Below are 15,452 nucleotides of genomic sequence, written 5' to 3' on the forward strand. Positions count from 1 at the left end.
TGAATTCTGTACTGGAAAACAGAAATTCACCGCTTCTGAAGTTCCCACTGCATTACGCTGGGTAAATGAATGAATACACACTGTACCTTGGTTAAAGATGATGCTCTAGCTGTCTGGCAATCATCATTTGCTGAGACTGACTGGGGATACACACATCACAGTGAAAAAAAAATTGGCATTCTTAATTCCTAATTCCAAAAGCAAACGTTGCACCTAAGTTAAAATGGCACTAATAAAACAAGATGAATCCCTCAAGTGGATACTATTAGCTGTGTTCTTTTGTCTAGCAACATAAAAATGATAGAAATCCCACTGTCACATTCAGCAAATAAGAAAGCGACACAAAAATACAGAGTATTTTTGACTTAGTTATAGAGAATGAAATTGCTGGGTCACAAAAGATGTCACGCTGACAGCCTGGCAGCCTGTGGGTAAATGCACTCACAGATCCATCACATTCCGGACATTTACACAGCCGAGGAGTCACGTGGCACCACCGTTTACAAGCATCATCCGCTTCCATCCTGAAGATGGCTTAACACGACAAAGAAACTGTAGGGATGGGGAGGGGGGAAAGGGCAAGAAACCACTTCCTCCATATTACAGGTTGTTGAAATTTTTACCCTTGTGCATTCAAGGTCACACATTCAAACTTGAACTAGCAAATATTTTATCTTGCTGCTATTTGTGGATAACAATTTTTCTGGTGAAGCACATGAATTACAAGTGCAGTTAAGAGGTGGGCCATCCTCAGCGATCTGGTTAGCTGCTGTACTGAAAACTTTGTGGAAATAAAAGCAGAGCTCCACATAAAGACAAGCTAAGCTAACCCCCTAAATTACCTCTAACTGACAGGTAATTGCTTACTACCACTGTAATAACAAGCCTGAAATTACTATATGCATCAGAATTAAAAATCACCATGTTCCTCATTCTAGCAATTAATGAGGATAGATATATGCCCACTAAATAAGGAGAAAATGGAGTGTGAAGAAGAAAGGTGAATTCTGAAGTAGTTATGATAAAAAAGTTTAAAAAAACCCCAAAGAAACATTTTTTATTTACAGAAGGACAGAATGCATGTCAGCCACCTCTTCACCTCAAGAAAGCTTGATTAGGCATTTCCATACCTGAAATATGTTTGCTTTGTTCTTTAATAGAGTGATCTCCATCTGCTCTTGCCCTTGGATTGTTTTTGTTAGTTTTTTTAGCAGTACAGCTGGCTGTGCTCAAGCCCTATCGTGTTCATAATTAACTAATTATGCTCTAATCAATAGTGCAGATACTGATTTTACAATGTAAATGAGATAAATGAGATAATGGCTGGGGTCAATCTCATTTTATTTACAAAGCTCAGCACACACATCCAATTTCATTACATTGCATCTACCTGCACAGGAGGGAGTCTTATCAGTTGGCCTGCAGAAGTCTTCCTGCAAGCACTGGGGAAAAAGACCTGTGCTTTTACAGAGGAGCAGTGAATGCAAAACCCGCCCGTCACTGGCACATTTGTAAGTCACTGGTTAATATCATCGAAAACCACAAAGAGCTGATTCAGCCAGAGCGAAGAAACCTATTTTGCATTCACGAGACAGCATCACCCATCTAGAGCTGTAAAAGTAATTACCTACATGTCCCTGAAACACAACATTAATAAGCTAATCTTTAAATACAACTTTTCAAATATGCTTCAGAGACTACAGAAAATCTCACTTATGTACGCCTCATTGCACACTGCCTGCAGTGTCATGCCAAAAGGTACCATGGTGAACAAAATACAAAATTGCAAAATATATATAGTGCTCCCTATTTGTCATAACAGCTTGGAAAGATTTACTTTAATGGAAAAAAAATATAAAACATTGATACATATCTCACGATTAAAAGTAGAGAATTTGTTATATAAGCCTTACTCTGACAAACTTGGAATTAGTCAGAAAAAAGTTACAGGTAAACAAATCCAGAATTTTTAAACTCTAAGGGAACTGCAGTGGGATGTATGTGTGTGTGCATGCACCGACTTGCTGAATGCATGCAACACAATGGCTACTCCAGCACCAGTGCAGATTTAACTACTGATAAGCATCATCCTTTGCTGGCTTGTTTTGGATCCCATTTCTGACTAAAGGCTCTTAGCACCTGAGAAAGAGACATCTGAGGAACAGAGGTTTCTTGTCAGGCACTGATCTCTTATCCCCTTTAATCCCGCAGTGTCCAAGTGCTGAGTCACTCTGGAACTGCAAACAGACAGAGAGATGATTTGGGGTTCATTTTATATTGCAGCATATTCTTGATTTCAGATGAGCAACTTAAGACCAGCCATGACCATCTAAGTCAACACTTGGTTTCTTATCAGCACCTGTATAATATATAATAGAAAGGAGCACATAAGCCTTCCCCAAAACCCAGAGTAAATCAATGTAGCTCAAGTGGATTCAAATTGTAGAACCAAAAAGAATGACTTCACTCAGTCTGGAGCAGCTGAGGAGTGCTCCTGTGACACCTTACTGCAACCAGACCACAGGAGTGATAAATTCTGGATAACAAGAATGAACACTGTGTGATGGGTTGCAGCAGCAACTCTTACATGTCACATCAAAGAAAGCACTTTCCCGTGCCCTTATTTAAACAGTAAAATTCAAGATCTAATGGTGAAATAAATGTATAGTCTTCTATTTAGTGCATTGTTATTAATGCTGTCCAAAAAGTATATTTATTCTAGATACTGAGGGAGGAGTCCAAAACTGTAGCATGTTTTCATTATAGAATATGTGGATTACATTCATCTTTCACTTCTGACATTTCTTGAAACAAAGTGAAAATAAGCAAACTTTGACTTTGTATCTTACCCTACCATTCCACACCAAAACTCTTCAATTCAGACCAATTAATTCCAAAACAAATTTGTGATATGCCACAGGTCAAACACACACAGAAGTGATGCAGTACTATATTTACACTCTGAAATATAAGTTCTAGATTTTTACAAACTCCTTTGTTTTTAGACAAAAAAATGACAAAATAATAAAACCCTATTAAGTATAAAATGGAAGAAGTTGGTTCTCCTCTTCCTGATTGCTACACTTTTTCCCTTGCCTATAAATGGCATAACAATTAAAAATCTGTAGTCATCTTGCAGTTTCTGTTCTACAAAACAGTTTTAATAAGTCTTCTCACATAGGCCAGTCAAGCTTCAGGTGACTTTACCACCAGGAGTGTGACACAATTCTGCACTAAAATTCTTATGTGACTGCATATGCATAAATTGTTGATTATAAACCAGGATATAACTCAACTATATGACCTCTTCATACACTTGTTATCCTGAAAGGCTCTCTACCATCACAGACGCTAATAGTTCACCCACAGTAAACTGTAGGGAACTTCACTCAACTTCAAAGTTAGATCTAACTTTGTGTTGAGTGGGTGGCTGGAACAGATATCCTTCAGAGAATTCTACAACCTACATCTTCCTGGATTCTAATATTTTCATAAGTTTGATTTAGGTGAACAAAATACTCTTTCTGGGAAGGCTAATGCTATGGTATTACACTAAGTAATTAAGTCACATTCTAATTTCTGTTATGCCATGTACAATGCAAGCACACAAAAGGAGGTCTCTTATTCACATAGTTTATAATGTTAGATGACAGAGTAGACTCTTCTGTGTTGCCTGGAACGCAATAATCAACCACACAGAGGCAGAGGTCTTCAGTGAAAGCTGCTCCCCACCGAGAAAAAAAGAGGGCTAGCCTGTTTATTTCTTTCCTTTTATAATTTTGTGGGTCTGAAAGCACATTGGATCTTGGGGTTACTACCCCTTCACCCCACTGGCTATGCCAGCTGTCAACCAACATTGTTTTCAGGCTGGAAATATGTAAGCAAAGGACAGTGAACAAAAGCAAGAAAGGTTGTTTATGTTCCAAAGCGTGAGAAAGTGAAAGACTGAACCTTAATATCGCAACAGTAGCTACAGAACTGACTCCATTTTACAAATAAGTAGAAGGCTTTAAAAAATCTCAGAAAAACCAGGGCAACACTTCTGTTATGCCTGGAAGAGAGAGGGCATGGCTATTGCTGAAAGGTGAGAGATTATACCAGATGAGGGACGATTATTGCATTCTGGTTTTTATATCTACCTACTGCTGATGAAGACAGTGTATGGGCAAGATGGGCACACAGCCTGACAGCATGATGAGCTAACTGATCTTCAACTAAGAGCAGCTTCATGAAAAGGTAACTAAGTGCTTTTGGATATGGGAAATTGTCTGATCTCCTGTTTACTTAAATTTCTGTCCAATCTCAAGGGCAGTAATAGAACAAATAGCATATTTCAATTATACCACAAAACAGCAAAAGAAAACAAGCATTAATCTGGCAGACATCTGTGTAGCTAAATTTATTATGCTAAACCCAAACCTGCCACCTAACTGATTTAACTGATTAGGACCATTATTTTAATACTAAATCAGACACCCCCTCATATCCAAAAACCTAACACTGATTATTCATAGGTAAGGAAGAATCTGAAAGGGCTGTTGATGTATGTCATTCCTTTGTAACCAAGATATTTTCTGAACAGTCTACAAATCATCTGGTTTATGAGACTTAAGTTTGCATGTACAAAATGAATTCTAATTCTGAAAAAAACTTTATTTCCTATACCTGTATGTGAACAGCTTTCTTTCAGCAAGAAATTAACTTTTCTCTCTCTCAGTACTGTAAAACTACACAACACATGGCTTTGTTAAATTAGTTTTCAATATTCATTAATGGCCCACCTATACAAGTGGAACATAATGACATGAACACTATTTCAGATGTGTTTGCTTTTGTTAATATACAGCTACTGTAGAGAACTTCTATTTCCAGCATTTTAATGTTTAAACAAACTAACAATTTCTCTGAAGACAATGACTCAAAGACATGCATTAAAGTAATGCTACCCCAATTAGACACTGAAAAAGTCCTTTGACAAATTGAAAAGTCTAAAATTCAAGAAGCTATTACGAATTGCTGCATTTGTCTTTCTGAAGTACATTCTAGTAAAACATGATTGCATCTATAGTGCCACTCTCAGGTGTTCAGACTATTAACTCTACTGAATGGTATACTGTTTATGAACTACTAGAAAAGTCCATTATAGTTTTGAATATTGCCATCAAACATCTTTCAAGAGGTGAAACATCAAGTGTTAGCATCTGGCTTTCAACCTAATGATACAGGAGGAGAGTGAAAGAGACAGAGAACAAAATTCTACAAGGAAGCTGTACTAGGGAAAAACATAAAAAATACAGCAGAAATTCACCTTAGGATTTCAAGCATGCCCAGGAAAGCATCAACAATAGTTGAAACAGTATTTAACACGCATTAGTCTGTCCATAAAATCCTCCAATAGCAGAGATGGCTGAACCTCCCTAACAAACACCTCTAGTAGAAATATTCTTATTATTAGAAAAAATCCTTCTATTGGCTAAATCATCTGATATACTGTAGCTTATTTTTGGTCTGATCAGCTTTCAAGAACAATTTTTTCCTTTTTTGTAGCAACTTCTGTCTTTATCATCTTTATGTTAATTTAGGCTTTTTAAACAGATTTCCCACCTCCACTAAATTAAAGAAATATTACTATTTTAAGCTATTTTTATTCATGTCTCCTGTGGTCTTCCTATCATTCAGTTCAGTTTGCTTTGGACCTTCTCTGTTTAACAAAGTAGACAGGATATACGAGATGAAAGTTTTCAAAGGGTGAGATACTGGTCTTCTGAATAACTGGGAGGAGCACTTCAATGCATTAAATGCAACACCTCTCTCTGTATGTATCAGGTTTGATCAATGTTCAGTCATCTGTGATCCAGAGCACTTAAAATACTTAAAGTATTGAAAATACTTAAAGTACCCCAAAATGTCTTTTTTTTAAAGTCACTCTTGATATCATAATCATGCAAACAATGGTGGTTTGCCTTTTCCTTTCTGAACTGCATGCTTTTTTCCGAATATTTCCTCAAAACTTTCTTTTGAATTCCAGCACTCTACTCCCTCACATCCTACTGTTATCACCTGCAAATGTGGCCAAACACTTTATTTCAGTACGTAATACGCTAAAGCAAAAGCTAACAAAAATATCATAACACTGAATCCAGGAGAGCTTGAGTGGAACCCAGTAAGCTGAGTATAATTTGACAGGGAGTCCATGGTAGCTGGTTTACTTTCCTAATCAGCTACATATTTTATTGCAGCTCAATTAACAGAATCTCTAACTTATTTAAAGCAATGTCACACACAGAAGTATTTTGGAACTCCTACTAAAGCCAAGACAAGCCGCATTTATCATTCTCTCCTATCCACAATACCTAGATGGTTTTAGTTTAATAAACGATCATAAATCACAGTAAACATTACTTTTTCTTTTTTTTTTTTCCATAAACTCAGAATGATGCAAACTTTTCCCCCCCCCGGCTTACACAGCACTTGGACACAACTTTTTACTTTCAGAATACTGCACAAGTCAATAAACCTGGGTCTTTTCTTCCACAGATCCTTAAACATCAAATTCCTGGATTAGCATCTACTTCCTAGTGCAAATTTCTTTATTTTTAAGGTGTCTTCACATGCCTTGCCAATACGGAATGATAAACATTTCTTACAGTTCCAACAAAAATCTTAACTGTGAGATTCTCCCACCCCCTTTTTAAAATGAAACGACGTGTTAGACATCAGGTTAATTTTATTTAATATAATATTCAAACATGAAATGCCCTGGTAAGATATGACTCGTAGGTAAGTATACATAAATTTGTATATTCTCCTATTACTTATTACAGCATTTAATTTCTTTTTTTAAGTTTAAAAATACTTTCAAATGGAAATGTGCCTTGACAGACGACAAAACCCACCATATCTCAATAAGTTCAAAGATTATAGATCATGAAGTTACAAGTGTGATTGCATTTGAGCAGAATTTTTCCGAGCAAATTCAACATAAAAACGAAGAAGATGTCAACACTCTGATACTGCAGATTTAAGTACTGCATCTGTACCATCTGAAGATCAAAATACTAAGTGTGCATCTACCAGGATATATACGGACGGAGACGAAGATCTCAGCTGTCACGCTGTGTGATCAGTTCTTCATTCCTTCCCCAACTTACAAAACAATTGGGAGGGGATAAGCTTGTCCTCAACATTGCCAGAGAAGTAAGCCAAATGAAACAAATGCCTCCACATACTCCATTTTTCCTTATTTTTAAAAAAAATTATCAGAAAGAAGTATAGGTATAGCTCTATTCACTCAAGCGTCTGGAGTCAGAAACAATTAGTTCATACTGATAAGCATAAAATCAATTTTTCCATGGCAAATCTATTCCTTCAGAATAGTAAGTCAAGTGTTTTACAGGTCTCATTATCACTGAACATTTATTTTTTTTCGGAAACAATCCTTTTTACAGTAAGGTCTATGTACAACACAGTGTTCTATATAGAAATGTTCTTATTAAACTGTATATAAGTAGAGTGACAGGCAGATGGCAAACCGTTGCTTATTTCTTTCAGTATCACCATAGAGGAACACACAATATTTAAGTCCCACAGGCTTCTGTCACTCTTCAATGAATCCAAGCATTGTATAACATCATTTGCCAACGAAGCACAGGGGAAAGAGACATTACTTAATAGGACAATCCTGACAAGACATTTATCCGGGATTTTTCAACGATGCACATACAAAATGTTCCTGAATAGTGCAAAAAAATGCAGGCAAATTAACTACCTTGTCAGTCCAAATAACAAACCAATCAATTACATTCTATCCAAGCCTGACAAGCAAACTCAATGTTTTGTCATAATAAGCTTATAGTTGAGACAAGGTAGCTGTTCTCCTTTACTTTAGGTATTCTATTGAGAGCTTTATCCACACTTAAAAATCCTATTATAAAAGGTTTCCACGATTGCCTCCGAGGATGAGTTGTGGCAGAGTTGTGTCTCATGAAGGGTATCTACACAGTAAAGTGATAAGAAAAAAATATTAACATTGAAAGATCACAGCAGCTCTCCTCTGTCTTATGAAACATTTTAACATTACACTAAATTTAAGCAATGTGTATGCTCAGATCCAAATACTTAGACACCCACACCAAATTTTCAAGAGTCTCTAAGTGTCAATACATTAAATTAAGTATAGCATCCTTATAACTCTTTAAACTTTTTCTCAATACAGATGAAAGAACAAAGGCAGTCCACCACAAGACAGAGAAGATAATTTTCCTTTTTTTTAAATCATAAAAGCAACAATTTATACAAGTAGGCTTGATTGTGAAGCTAGCAATTTACTCAGATTTGCAACCCACAGAAATGGAGCTATGAGACTGACTACAAGCATAAACATGGGTACTATGTTAAAATCTTAAAAAATGTTTCCTTTCTAGAATAGCATTTGAAAGAAAACAAGTCTCAGGAATTAGGAAGGACTAAGTAAGGGAGAGTTTCTTTCAAAATGCACTGCAATAATTCAGTATATAAAAGGCTTTAGTCACTTCTAAAAAATAATTCCAAAGCCTTCACAGCTTTTTCTTTTCCTACTTGTACTTCCTGACTTTTGACACTCATGACATACATACGTTTCAAGAATGCTTTTTAAAAAAAATCAATACAATTTTAAAGTGCTGATTCTCTACATTTACACTCTTTAAAGTACTTGCCATACCGTAAATTAATTTATCTTACAGCAATGTGAGATTTTAATTAGGAAAACATCTATGTTGTCTTTAAGATAAACATATGCATTTTGAAAGCAAGGTCAATAAAAAGTCTCCATTACCACATTTGGTGGTTTGTTTCATTTTTTTTTTTAATTCAAAATGTTATTTGAGTCATAAATAAAAAAGAAACTACTGACACACTGATAAAATATAACAGTCTAATGAACAGGAGACACCTTGTTGCCACATGTTAAAACAAAAATTCTTTGCAACCGAATTTTAGTTTTGAGGATAAGGATTTTACGTCTAAGAATTAGAGGGACAGCAAGAAGTACCATATATAAATCCACTCCCAATTCTCACTTCATCTCTTGAGACACAAAAAATTTTAAATTGGGTGTCCTGAACTGCAATTCTACAGTGCAAATTTGAACTTTTTAAGGAAACTGAAGAAAAGCCTAGCTGTAAGATAGAAATACTCTTCATAGCCATCTCATTACAATCCCCTTCACTTACTGAGTACAACTAGTTTTGTTCTGACAGCCTCAGCGGGTGAGGTCGACATGGGTGCACACTGAAATGCAGAAGCTTGAAGGGTAGCATCAGAAACAAGATAAACTGAAGGTCTCTGTGCCACCTCTACCCTCTCACAGCAATGTCAGCAGCTGCAACTGCACCATTTCAGTCAGGGCATTAGAATGTGACAGGCTGTCCCATCTGGGCTAAAAAGGTTTGGGCAGGAACACAGCAACACATACTTTAAATACAAGGGCTTTATTTTGGTTTCTCAAAATGAGTGAATGAGTATGTGAATGTATACACACACACATGTATGTATATCTACATATAACTGCACACATATATAAATTTCTATTTATAAATTATTTTTTACTTAAAAATTTTATCCATGTAAACATGTTTTTATATATAAAACCAACTTCACAGCTGAACCAATAAAATATCAGTTAAATTTTAATAAGGTCACAAATCAAAATAATTAAGTACAAACAAGGTTCTCAGAGGAAACATGTAACTACTGAGAAAAGATGCTAATATTTTGTAGCACTTTAGGTAAGGCTGTAAGAACACAGACATCAAGTGAAGTGTAAATAAGCTACACCTGCACTAGTTATTCCTGTATTTCTTTGTATCTCATTTTTATTGGTAACAACATATCGAGAAATTTAAAATACTATTAGAACATTTACTCACATATTAAAGGGAAATTATTTTTTAAATGGTTGGACAATTTTTTCATTTCTACTCTATTAAAAATTTAACTTGACATCATTTATTTTACACGTTCTAGGGTTATCTTCACCCTCTCATGTTTGAAATATTATTAATTAAGGAATCGCTACTAGCTTTGTTTAAACAAGTGAAAGATTTTTTTTTGTTCTAGCAAGTGAAAGATTTGTAAAAGACAAAGGAATATGAATGTATGAATACAATAGCTTGTAATTTTTGTAGCTAATTGTATTATTGTAATACAATAGCAAGCTCATCTGATAACTGACTGCTGCCCTGAGACCACCTGCATTGATGACATTTCTCCAGCTCCAGTCTTTCCTTCTGCTCTTCTTCCATCCCTACATATCATTTCCAAACCCTTCCTCAACCAAAGACCTGCTCCCATTCCTGTATAATCCATTCAATTTCTACTGACTGAAGTACCCAGACTTGTCTGCAAATAGCTGAATTTGTATGTACAGCCTCACTTAGGAAAAGGATTTTATGAGCACAAAAATCTGAAATAAGGACAGAGAGAAAAACTGAATAGCTTTCCTCTCTTACCAGTACATGCAACAAATATTAAGAAAGAATAAAGCATCACAGGTAATGTCATAATAGATGCTTTGAACAGGAAGATTCTCAATTGCATATTTGGCCCTTCAGAAGAGATGTTCTCTCCTAGCTCTCTTTCAATCCAGGACAAAAAGTAATCATAAAAGCAATTTCCTTCAAATTTTGGTCCAAAGAGGGAGAAACATACCAATCTCTCTCCTCCCTAACTGCACATGGCTGTCATCTGCTTCCTCACTTAAGCAAATATTATGTAAGATTTACTTAAAAAATACTATTAGGTGGGTGTCTAGGAATATGTGCAGATTTCCTTTTCAAAAGGCTTCATAGGACAAGAAACCCCACAAGTTATTTCAATACTTTCTACTCCTCATTTGTGTAACAGACATGGAAAATGGCAAATCACAGACAAACGTAATGCTTATGTCAGCAGTTTTGATCCTGGTTCTTTTTCAGCAATTTTAATATGTGCCTTCATCAGGTTAAATAGCTGTTGTAAGAGCAGTGTTTCTGGCTGCTAACTGGGCCAAGTAAAAATACATTTTCAACCACAATGTAAAATCTGTTTATCTTCAAGGATCTGAAGGCAAAAAGCTGCTTCAGTGTACCTTACCAACTCTGAAAAAATAGGACTCTCCCACCAGGTACGTCTGCTAAGCCTAAAGGGGAATTTGGGGTGTTTGCAAATAACTTTCACGAGGTAAAGATTATAAGTAATATGCATTTTTAAAATTCAGGCTGCTCAACGTACACATCTCAGAGATTAATCTGTACCCAACAGCTCTATTAAGTGGATGAGAGTTACTGAGCTCTTTACAGGGAAGAAAAAACCCAAACCAGACTCCGAGAACAATGATGAACAATGTGTCTTCTACATGTTGCTAATTACTTCAATTTTCTCAATATTGATCAAGTTATAAATATTAATAAACACTTCCTGAATGGTTACAGATATATATCTGCTAATATACACACTGATTAGCCTGCAAAAAAGTTATCTGCAGCACAAAAGATCACAGCATCTGAGGTACCACTGGAACAGAAGAGTTCTGCTTTATCTTAGTTACTGTCACATGGGAACACAAATAATGACATTTAGAGCGAGTCACTGCATAAACATGTTGACTGTCTTGATTTACAGAATTCTGTTCTCCGAGTACTGCTATGCCCACTTCAAAACAAGAACACATTTTCAAACTACTTCAGAGGAAAATTATACTTTTAGTCCTGAATGAAACCATTACAATATATGACTCCAATATTTTATTTAATCTTTTGTGTAGGATATTTCATTTTCCTTCATTCTGTACTGTCTTTGTGAATATAACCTTCTGAGAATCCATGAAAAATATCCAGTCAATATGTTCAATACCCTCCATGAAACCCAGCTTTCTCTTTTAAATGACTGCATTTACAGACCTTGTCACAACAAGGTCCCTGATGTTATCGAAGCAATTTCAAAATACTTTAATCATTGGCAAAACTCAGTGACTTGACAAGAGAAATTTGGGCCAGAAGACATCAATGGCTTGAAAGGAAGGTTATGGAGTGATGTGATTTCATTTGGATGGGACTGATTCCAATTGATCTGTTTTTGCAATGCATATCTTGCCTCTGCAGCTGCCTCTATCTGATTCAGTGCTTAACTGCAAGGAGTGACTATCCCTTTCCACTTAAAGCAAAACTCTTCCTTCCTCCTGCTATCATTTTGAATGAGCATGAGGAGACCATTTTCAAGTATAATCTCTCTATTCACTGCAAAAAAAAAATACATTCAACTGAATGCCAACCCATGAACTCAACAGTTCTTGTGACTGCCAGCATATGTATTATGTAAATAGAAAAACAGATCATAGAGCATTATGTTTATCATCATTATTATTACAAAATGAAAATATTGAGTTAGGGTTTGAATAACACAAGGGCATATGGCAGTACAAAATAATTCTCAATCCCAACTGCACAATATCATGTAATCTACACTGTACTAGACTGTACTTATTTTCAGTTGAGTACTTACATTCAAAAGAAAAAAAAACCTGCTTGGTATCCAATAAGAAAAATAATTAATATTTGGTTACAGGATATATGAAATCAAGTCTTCCCATACAAGTATGTTTTTCCACAGTTTTAACAGAAAAGAAGCGCACCATTAGCAATCTCATAATTTAAGTTAATTTTAAACTGCATAAAACCTAGCGGGGAAAAAGCCATATATAGGTCATTACAAAGCTTTGAGAGGAGTATTGATGAATCATCATTATATGCTAATGAAACTGAACCACGATGTGGCAATAGATGTTGCCAGCAATATGTAGCTGACAGGTCAACTAAGTTGCCTTTTATTCACCCAGCTTTAGTCTTAATGCTGTCTGTGCACACAAAACATGCTTGACTAACAAAACATGTGACTTGCTGGTTTAGACATAAATATGAGCTTTCCTCTGATAATTTAATGAGCAATGAAAATGGAGTTAAAGATCAGCTGCCAGTCCTTCACTGCCTTCCCAACTTTTTGTATCACAGATTATAGTTCTGCTCGATTTCACTTTTCATGTCTAATCTACATACCTCCAGATTTTAAGAGCTTTCAGGTGTTTAGCAGCAGCAGCAACATTCAGGCCACTCTGAAGCACCGTGCACACCAGTCATACCTGCACAAACACTTCCAGAGAAAACACGACTGACCTCAGTACCAATCACTTTGCCTGTCTGACCCCAGGGCTCCAGCTCTGCTGACAGTAATTGATACAGAGCATCTTCTCAGTAAAATTATGTGTTCCAAAGGTAAGTAATTATGACCTCATCTATCAGTGAACTCAAAAGCATAAACTCAATAAAAATATGTACATTTTATATATTACACAGCTTTGTATTATGAGTACTGTCACTCACTGTAACTGTTTCTGTTAAGGTGAGAACTGTGACCCCTTCTTAAGTACTGTATAAATACACTAGCATACCATTAATCTTACAGATCAAATATTTTATTGGAAATAAAAATCTATCTAACACCTGAATAAAGTATTTTAAAATTAAATTTTAAAAAATGGTGTGAATGTTATTTTTTCCATTTCAGTATATAAAGTCTAAAGTTGTTGTTATTATGTAATACTATTACAATTGTTTTGTTTACATTTACAGAAAAGTAGATTAAGTAATTTATTGGGCTGCCTCTTTATCAGTGAGTATGGATGAAATGTGACAGAAAAATCTAAATTTCACTTCACTGCTTCAGTTTCAACACTGGACAGTCAACACCAAAGACACTGGACTGCACAGTTTTCATTCACAGTTTTCAGTGAAAATACAGGCCTAAGCCTTTAAGTTAGCCATGTGTTATTAACAATTTATTGACATCTGTGAAGCTTTTAGAACCTTCTGTGTGACTTCACTATGTTAAAATCCAAGCATAACTATCACCAATGCTACAAAACAAGCCAAAGTCGGAACTCTGGTTCCTTGCTCCGCTGCTCTACCAAGCACAAGTCTAAAACACAGATTCAAAGCTAGGAAATGGGCACTGTTTTCCTCCTTTCAAAGTAAATTATTCTTCAAGATATTTATAAGGGTTTTTTCCTCTCAAAACTCCCAGTTGCAGAAATCTTAAGACTGTAACAGTCCTACTGTGAGACATTCAAAAGTCTCCAGAAGGGAAGATTGCCAAGTGAAAGGAGTATGATTTTTAAAAGAAAATTTACTCAGAGTTCAGACAAAGCAGAAGGGGTTATGTACATGATGCCTTTGAGCTCAAGGCATCAGCAAGCATGGTGAAAACTTGGCCTCAGACCTCCATGCCTACCAGTGTGACACAGGATAGAGAAGGACAGGCAACAGCAGGAAAGCAGCAAGTACAGGTCTGGTCCATTTGGATATATTCCAGTCCATAGGAATTATTCAATGTTTCTGAAACGGATGTTTGTTATCTCTGTCAGACTCCTGTGTAAGATCTAAGAAACACCATTACAGCCAAGGCAGGACTCAGAAAATTGAAAAATGCTAAGATGAGCCCATCTTAAAGGGGTGAGACATGCACAATAAAAAATGATAGATAGTCATACCTAGGAAATCATGGGCTGCTGAGCCTTGTCCCTGTACTGGGAAAGATCAAGGGATCTGTTGTCAAATACATGAAAGTAACTGAGAGCACTCAGCAAAGATTTAATAAGGATAGAGGGGTTGCTCATACTTGAAATCATGAATGACATGCTCTGTCAAAGAGGGAGAGCAATGGTTGCATCACACCAAAAGGTGTCCAGCATAAGGCTTTTCTATCAGCCTGGTACAGCATTTTCCTTATCAAGTTAAAAACAAGGCTGGATAGAAAGGTTGAAAGCCAGCTGCAGTCAAAGGGCAGAAGATAACAGCTTGAGCTCTAGATGTTGTCCTGTGACAAAGTACCCCAGGGAGCCAGGGGAGAGAGAATTGGTGCATCAGGCATAGCATCACCAGCCAGGCAAGGGAGGGGACTGTCTCAATCTGCTCTGCACTGAGGTGGCTTCACCTTGAGTGTTGGGGGCAGTTTTGGGTGCCACAACTTGTAAGAAACACATTAAACTACTAGAGAGTGTCCAAAGGAAGGCAATGAAGATGGTGACAGGTCTGGAGGGGAAGCAATATGAGAAGTGCCTGAGGTCACTTGGTTTTTTTCAGCCTGGAGAAGAAGTGACTGAGGGGAGACCTCACTGCAGTTACAATTTTCTTGTGAGGGGAAGAGGAGGGGCAGGCACTGATCTCTGTGGTACCCAGTGACAGAACTCAAGGGAATGGTCTGAAATTGTGTCAGGGGAGGTTTCAGTTACATATTAGAAAAACATTCCTCACCCAGAGGGTGGCTGGGCTCTGGAACAGGCTCCGCAGGGAAGTGGTCACAGCACCAAACCTGGCAGAGTTCAAAAAGAATGGACAATATTCTCGGCCCATGGTGTGGTTCTCGGGAATGGTCCTGTGCAG

General features: G+C 36.6%; 1 protein-coding gene across 5 annotated transcripts in view; it reads right to left on the bottom strand.

The window, feature by feature from the left end:
* The window catches only part of PHF14 (PHD finger protein 14), a 162,151-nt gene that overhangs the window by 56,960 nt on the left and 89,739 nt on the right, over window positions 1-15,452 (bottom strand). The window contains exon 17 of one of the 5 annotated variants that reach the window (XM_063411501.1): window positions 6,724-7,994. The exons of the other annotated variants lie outside the window; for them this stretch is intronic. Within the exon in view, the coding sequence (XP_063267571.1) occupies window positions 7,982-7,994 (13 nt within the window). The 3' untranslated portion in view covers window positions 6,724-7,981. Of the gene's footprint in view, window positions 1-6,723; window positions 7,995-15,452 lie in introns of those variants that run through there. 5 annotated transcript variants of the gene reach the window in all.

The sequence above is a fragment of the Prinia subflava genome, chromosome 1 (assembly GCF_021018805.1).
Source record: "Prinia subflava isolate CZ2003 ecotype Zambia chromosome 1, Cam_Psub_1.2, whole genome shotgun sequence".
NCBI classification, from domain to species: Eukaryota; Metazoa; Chordata; class Aves; order Passeriformes; family Cisticolidae; genus Prinia; species Prinia subflava.